Source organism: Patella vulgata, chromosome 3, assembly GCF_932274485.2.
Source record: "Patella vulgata chromosome 3, xgPatVulg1.2, whole genome shotgun sequence".
NCBI classification, from domain to species: domain Eukaryota; kingdom Metazoa; phylum Mollusca; class Gastropoda; family Patellidae; genus Patella; species Patella vulgata.
In genome coordinates, this window is record NC_065881.2 from 44,271,464 (window position 1) to 44,279,462 (window position 7,999).

The following is a 7,999-nucleotide window of genomic DNA, read 5'->3' on the forward strand; positions in this document are numbered from 1 at the left end:
AGAAAGGAGGTTTCCATCAGAGAAAATGCTGAAATGTTTGAAACGGTTTATCTCGAATCTGATGAGAGTGGTGAGAATGAAGATTCACAAACAGCCACAGGATAATACATACAACCTCAGCCCGAAAAGAAACGAAAGCATCGACGTGTCAGAACAGGCACACCAGCTTTCGTTCCTTACGACGTGCTCAAAAATCCTAGATTGGTGTCTTTGTCATCGCGGTTAAAGCTTTCCCCAACCGGACAGGCAGTCTTCATGAAAACGATGATTGAGGAGATTCCCGTAAAGTCTGGACGTCTTATTTCGAAGTTCACAAGATAAGAAGAAAAATGGAAGCAGAATGTTGGCCTCCTTGCATTGGGACTCGAAACTCATGGATTCTCTGAACGACAAATATGAACAGGAAGAGCGACTGACCAATGCTGTGGGTACTCAGAAGGAGATTGAGTTGCTTGGTGTCCCATCATATAAAGCTGAGACAGATATGTCCTCAGGTGAAATCATAACACAGCTAACCGGTGATCTGCTTGATGAATGGAACTGTGCGGAAAACATTGTAAATCTTGCGTATGACACTACTGCCAGCAATACCGGCCACATATCAGCCGCTTGCGTTATTATTCAGCAACGACTACAACACCCGCTGTTGTGGTCAAGTTGCCGCCACCACGTCGCAGAAGTGCTCTTGTCACACACTTTCAAGGACGTAAAGATCGATGCTTCCCGATCACCGAAAGTGACACTGTTTCGTAGACTGCGCCAGAACTCGAACCTTGTACCCGATGACTGCAGCGAGCCATTGAGACGGTTCGATGTCTCTGAGTTTCCTGAAGAAACACATAGATTTGTTCAAGAGCTGCAGTCGGAGTGCTTAAAAATTACCAGGATACAACAGATAGCGCTTCTTCAGGCAGGTACCATTACATCACATCAGCAAGTTCAAAAATTCATGAGGTTTGTTTATTTTTTTTATTTTGTTGTGCTCGTGTACTACAGTTGGTGGGTAAAGTGTCCTTCTAGTACCGAAGCTGCCTGGAATGATCTGCAGTTGTACAAGAATCTGCTCAGATATCAAGAAGTTGATAAGGCTATAGCTGACTCGGTCATTAAGGCATTCGAACGCCACCTATGGTATCTCACTCAAGAATTGGTAGCATTAGTTATATTTGGCAGCTACGTTCCCATCGAAGAAAAACGCTACATTGCTAAAAAAAAAACTGCTTGAAATAAAGCCTGATCAGCCAGTAGTCGCACCAATGAATCGATTTGGTTCCGGATATGGGAAACCAACATTCTCGAACGAAATTACGCAGATTCTTGGTATTTGTTTCGAATCATGCAGTTGGACCCTGGATTTCTGTCTTTGAATTTGGAAGAGTGGGAAGGCTCGGAGAACTACAAGGAAAACGTCAACAATGTGCAGGCCATCAACGTAGTCAATTGACTGTGCTGAGATGGGTGTCAAACTTAGCTCGGATTACTTAGCCTCTGCCAGGAAAAAGGAAAATTTCCAAAATATGCTCCAGGTAGTGGAAAAGAACAGAAAAGACATACCCAACCTGCGAAAGTCAACATGTTGATTTTGTCTTCATTACCAATACACTAAAAATCAGTTTTAACCTGTTTAATTTTTAACTATGTCAGAAAATATTCTTGGATGAAAATCACTATTTCTATTGGCTTTTTTTCTTTTGCATTTTCATTTGCAAACAAGTATACATGTAGATTCCTTATGCCTTATTGTTTTTAGAGTGTGCTATTTTGGAAGTTAGGGGCCAAGGCTAGTGTCAGTTGAATTTTGCATAATAAAACGAGAGAAAGTTATTTCTCTAATAAAATGTAAAGCATCAGTAGGGATACTAATTATTTCTCGTAAAGTCTCACTTACGAGATTATGTGAATAGGACTGCGCAGCCGTACAAGATCATTGTACTGCTATTAGCCGAAGTGACAGGACGTGGTCTTGTTAACTTCAGTACTTTTTCTGATAGTTATTGACGTGGTCAATAAACTTTAGGTTTTCTATCAGTAGATGTGTGGCTAACGTGGTTAGTTACTTTAGATCGGTCGGTTTTTACGATCTCTTATTACACAGGACTTTTTTGGTTGGAGGTTATCCGCCATTTTGTTTTTCGCACGAGGTGCTTGATTTGTTTACGTCGTTGCTATGGCCGAGATTCAGGTTTCTCAGGACCAGTTGAAGGAAAAAACAAGGCCGTCTAGAAACTCGGTTAGTGGATCTAATAAAAGCGGAAGGAAAAAAGGTTTGAATCCCGATTCTCCTAAACAGTTCGATGTAACCGCTAATTCTTTGCCTGGTTGTAGTACCGGTAATAATAATAACATCGGCTCGACGAGTGTTTTTTCCAATTTTCTCGCTGCCTCGACATCGTCTAAATCGAAAGATGTTCAGTCTGCCGAGTCAAGTAATAATGATGTCCTGACGATTCTAAAATCCATTCAGGAGACCCAATCGGCTCAGAATTCTCGGTTTCAAAGACTATCGAATAAAGTTGATGATCTTTACTATGTCAATGATGACGATTATGAAAATGAGTTATTAGGCTATAATGATGATACAGATTATAATGAAGATGATCTAGAAGTTTTGCCTACAAAAAAGCCCAAATTATCAACAGACGCAGAACTTAGTAATTCTGTTTATGCTCTGGCAGGGGAAAAATTGAGAGTTAAAGATTTGTGTGACAAACCTATTAATCCAGACTTGGCATCGTTGGTCGATAACTGGTTCAGAGACGGTGTAGAGGAGGACAGATATAATGAGTTAATTAAATCTATCTCTCGTCCTAAAAACTGTGAGTCTTTGGTGACTGTTAAAACCAACCAATTAGTGTGGGATTTTCTTAGTCAGTCTACACGTACGATGGACAAACGTATACAAAACGCACAAACTTCCATCATTAAAGGAGCAGTCTCTTTGGCTAAAGTTACAGAAGTCCTTGGTGGTGGACAACCTCTGGATGTTAACAACGTATTGGAGCAGGCTATGGAGTCCCTTGCTTTATTTGGACATGCCAATAAACAGTTGTGTTTGGTGCGTCGAGATATGATGAAACCCGATATGAGAGGGGAATATTTACATTTATGCAGTCAGAATTTCAAATATACAGATTGTCTATTTGGAGATGACATATCTAAACAGTTAAGGATATCTCTGATTGCTCTCGTATTAGTAACAAGATAGGTGCTTACCTAGGTCGCGGAGGACGTGGAAGGTCTGTCCGTGGTAGAGGATTTAGAGGTAGATTTTTTAGAGGCCATTTTCGTGGTCGTGGTTCTGGAGGTTCCTATGGATCATACAATTCAGACGCAAAAAACTACCAGAAGAGGGGTCAAGGTCGACCCCACTCCCAACAAGCTCAACAGAAGTAGTTTCTGAGGCAAGTATGAATGCCAGTAAGTTTCAAGCTGGCAGACTCTCTTTATATGAATATGCATGGGAGAATTTAACTTCAGATCACACAATTTTAGATATTGTTAAACATTGCCATTTGGAATTTGTTGATGGGTTGATTCCTATCCAATATAATTTGCCATATCAACCAATTTTTAATGACCAGCAATCGGCTGTAATTACTATTGAGGTTCAAAACCTCCTTGATATGAATGTGTTACAGGAAGTTCCCTTTTCTCGTGATGGGTTTGTCTCAACAATTTTTGTTAGACCTAAACCGAATGGTAAATTTCGTATGATTCTCAACTTGAAAGAATTAAATAAATTTATTGTTTATCACCATTTCAAAATGGATAATTTCGAAACTGCAGTTAATTTAGTAACTCAAGATTGTTTTTTCGGAAGTATTGATTTCTCCAATGCATATTATTCAATATCTATTGCTGAGGAACATCGAAAGTTCCTTACATTTATGTGGAATGATAAACTGTACATGTACACTTCTATGGCTCAAGGGCTAGCAAGTGCGCCTCGAATATTTACTAAATTACTGAAATCTGTGTTTGCTACTCTTCGCCGTTTAGGCTTTGTCAATACTGCCTACATCGATGATTCTTTATTACTAGGCGATACAGTTAAAGAATGTGAGGACAATATTTCTACAACTATTGCATTTGTAGGTGGTCTTGGATTTACAGTTAATTTTGAGAAATCTGTTCTCAAACCATCTAAAGTAATAGTTTTCTTAGGAAACATTATAAATTCTCATACAATGACAGTTACTCTTACAGAAGAGAGGAAGTCTCGTATTTTACTAGCCTGTAATCAGATTCTCAAATGTTCTACAGCAAAGATTAGGGGTGTTGCTAAGGTCATAGGTTCTTTGGTTGCTTCTTTTTCAGCAGTCGAGTATGGGCCTTTGCATTATAGAAATTTAGAGAGAATTAAGGATAAGGCTCTAAAATATTCAGGCGTTAATTTTGATGCTACAATAGTCATTTCAGAGGATATGAAATCTGAAATTCAATGGTGGCTCACTAATTTACATAGTCAATATAGAGTTATTTCTCACGGAGACATTCATTTCACTGTTACCACAGATGCATCTATGTTAGGTTGGGGTGCTAAAAGTGACAATTTTAAAATAGGTGGTAGATGGAATTCATCAGAATCAAAATTTCATATTAATTATCTTGAATTACTTGCCGGATTTTATGGCTTGAGATCTTTTAATATCAACAATAAATTTTATGGTAAACATGTGAAAATATTACTGGATAATACTTCTGCTGTTTCTTATATACTATTCAAAAAAAGTAGGGGATATTTGATTTTGGGGGCATAATACTAAAATATGCAAATGACTACGAAAAAAGTCACTATAGAACCTAACAGAAGAAACATTTCCAGTTACATGTGACGCCCAAACGCACCAATAGCTACCGCATGGAATGCAGGTGATGCTTGGGATCATCATGGGGGTCCAACCCAAGATTTGCACGACTCTGACTTTGAATGTTACAGTCATTGTGGCATTGAATTCCAGGGTGGTAACATCAGTTTAATTGTTTTAGTGACCAGAAAACAAATTTTGATATGCGTCGGCTTACCCAAAATGAAAGGTTACGTGCCCTTGGCATGCTACAGATCGGCACAACACAGGCGGTTGTGGCGCGGACGATGAATGTTTCTCAGTCTGTCATAAGCAGGCTATGGTCCAGATACCGTGATACACAATCTGTACAGGACAGACCACGCTCAGGTCGACCAAGGGCGACAACTCAAGCCCAGGATCGATTTATCCGTACCTTGGCCTTGAGAAATCGTGTCATCACAGCAAATCAGATCAGCGCTCGTCTTCAAACAGACACTGGTGTGAGAGTGAGTGGCCAGACGATTCGGAATCGACTGCAAAGGGGTCACCTTCGCGCCCGACGTCCTCGCGTGATCCCTTGTTTGAGAGATCATCACATTCAGGCAAGACGTCGTTGGTGTAGGGATCGTCAACACTGGGATAATCGACGCTGGAGCAATGTGATGTTTTCAGATGAGTCAAGGTTCACTGTTGATTTTTTGGACAGACGTAGGAGGGTGTGGCGTCGTCGAAACGAGCGCTTCCAAGACGTTAACGTCATCAGACATGATCGATTTGGGGGTGGTTCTGTTATGGTGTGGGGAGGCATCACTGTTGCTGGAAGAACGGCTTAACATGTTGTTGCAGGGCTTGTTACAGGCCAGTACTACCGGGACAACATCTTGGCAGTCCATGTTGTGCCGTTCGCACGACGTCATGGCCGCCGTTTCATCTTCCAGGATGACAACGCAAGATGTCACAGGGCCAGGATCGTTACAGGTTACCTCCAACAACAGAACATCACCACATTACCTTGGCCAGCACTGAGTCCCGACCTCTCCCCCATCGAGCATGTCTGGGACATGCTTGGACAGAGGTTACGTCAACGTCAACAACGTCCTGCCAATGTCCAAGAACTTGCTGCTGCGTTGCAACAGGAATGGGACAATCTGGACCAAAATGACCTTAGACGTCTCATTAGGAGTATGCCACGTCGGATCAATGCTTGTTTGGCAAACAGAGGAGGATTTACCCGTTACTGACTTTGCTGTTTGACCCCGGGTATCATTTTACCCTTATAATGGTCAGTCTGTGCCTTACTTAGTCTAACGATCATTTGGAATAAATCGATGAATGTGAACTTCATTTCATTTTGTCATTTGTTTCTTCGTCAGTTTCATTAGGTGACTTTAATAACACTTAAAAATCAAATATCCCCTACTTTTTTTGAATAGTATATAAACAATATGGGAGGTATCAATTCAGTATGTTGTGATATGCTCGCAAAACAACTTTGGCAGTGGTGCATCGAGAATAATGTTTGGCTTACAGCGAGTCATATACCTGGTAAATCTAACGTTGCAGATATTGCTTCCAGGAAATTTGATGATCAAACTGAATGGATGTTAAATTCAGATATTTTCTCATGGATTGCTAGCTTATGGGGCTTACCAGATATTGACTTGTTTGCCTCAAGACTTAACTGTCAGATTAAAACGTTTTGTTCATGGAAACCGGATCCAGATGCATCTTTTATAAATGCTTTTACTTTTTCATGGCATGATTTTTATTGTTATTTAAATCCTCCTTTCAGCCTATTGAACCGTTGTGTTCAGAAGATACGTCAAGACAAGGCGAGATGTATTGTCGTAGCACCGATATGGCCAAGTCAACCTTGGTTCACAAGGTTACTCGAGTTGTTAATAGATGTTCCAGTGATTCTTCCAGCTCAAAAGGATCTTCTTGTTCAAGTGTCCAGCGGACAGCCTCACCCTCTTTGGAAAAATCTAAGTTTAATGACTTGTCATGTATCCGGAATCAATTCGGAAAACGAGGTTTTTCTGAACAGGCAACAACTGTCATCATGGCATCTTGGAAGTCAGGGACCAAGAAACAGTATCAAGTCTACCATAAGAGATGGTTTCAGTACTGTCGTCAAGAACAGATTAATCCACTTTGCCCATCTATAAAAATTGTCATAAATTTTTTAGCGTCTCTTTTTTCTGCTGGCCTTGGATATAGTGCACTCAACACAGCCAGAGGAGCGCTTTCATCGTTAGGGCTTGTATTTGAGGGATTTACAGTGGGCTGTCATCCTCTGGTTATAAGATTTCTAAGAGGAGTATTTAATCTTAGACCTACTCAAGCGCGTTATACATGCATTTGGGATGTTGCTCCTGTCTTAAAATATTTGCAGAAGTTATCACCTGTTGCGGAACTGTCGCTAAAAAATTTAACATTGAAATTGGTGATGCTGATCGCTTTAATCTGTGCTTCAAGAATACAGTCTCTTCATTGTTTGAAATTGTGTAATATGTTGAAGAGGAAATCTTCTTTTGTGTTCGTATTTACTGACGTATTGAAAGTTAGTAGGCCAAATTTTCATGTGCCCGAGTTTGTTTTGAACTCGTATCCTCCAGATAGGAGACTTTGTGTATATACGGGTATGAAACAATATTTAGAACGAACTGAGAGGTTACGGGAAAATATGAATGGACGTCTGTTTATAAGTTATATAAAACCTCATAATTGCGTTTCGCGGGATACTATTGCCAGGTGGCTAAAATGTGTTATGTACAGTGCAGGTGTTGATACTAGTGTTTTTACAGCTCATAGTGTGCGCTCTGCAGTTGTTTCTAGAGCGAAGTTGGGTAATGTGCCAATTAAAGATATCATGTCTAAAGCTGGTTGGACAAATGTGGGAACTTTCAGAAAATATTATGATAAACATGTTATTAATAATGAAGAGTTTTCTATCTCTGTATTAAAAGTTTGAAATTTTCCTTTGTTTTGCTTTAAAGATTCACATAATCTCGTAAGTGAGACTTTACGAGAAATAATTAGGAAATTAAACGAAACTTACCTTGGTTAAGTTGAAGTGTGATTCCAATTATTGGAGTAAAGAGGAATCACTATAGAGATTAGGTGCCTCCCTCCCTTTTCCCGGCATTCTAGGTCTCTAAAACAGTTTTTTCATTATATATATTCCATTTGTTATCTAAACTTTGGAA

General features: G+C 39.9%; 1 protein-coding gene across 2 annotated transcripts; it reads left to right on the plus strand.

Annotated features, from left to right (window-relative positions):
* The first annotated feature begins 2,175 nt into the window (after nucleotides 1-2,175).
* On the plus strand, nucleotides 2,176-7,764 carry LOC126816078 (uncharacterized). 2 transcript variants are annotated; one of them, XM_050542266.2, is made up of 2 exons: nucleotides 2,176-3,417; nucleotides 6,583-7,764. In XM_050542266.2, exons 1-2 carry the CDS (start codon nucleotides 3,412-3,414, stop codon nucleotides 7,762-7,764), a joined length of 1,188 nt encoding a protein of 395 aa, XP_050398223.2. In that variant the 5' UTR covers nucleotides 2,176-3,411. The 2 variants fall into 2 exon arrangements, with proteins under 2 accessions (XP_050398223.2, XP_050398224.2); XM_050542267.2 differs by having other exon boundaries at nucleotides 2,176-3,401.
* Nucleotides 7,765-7,999: the final 235 nt, after the last annotated feature.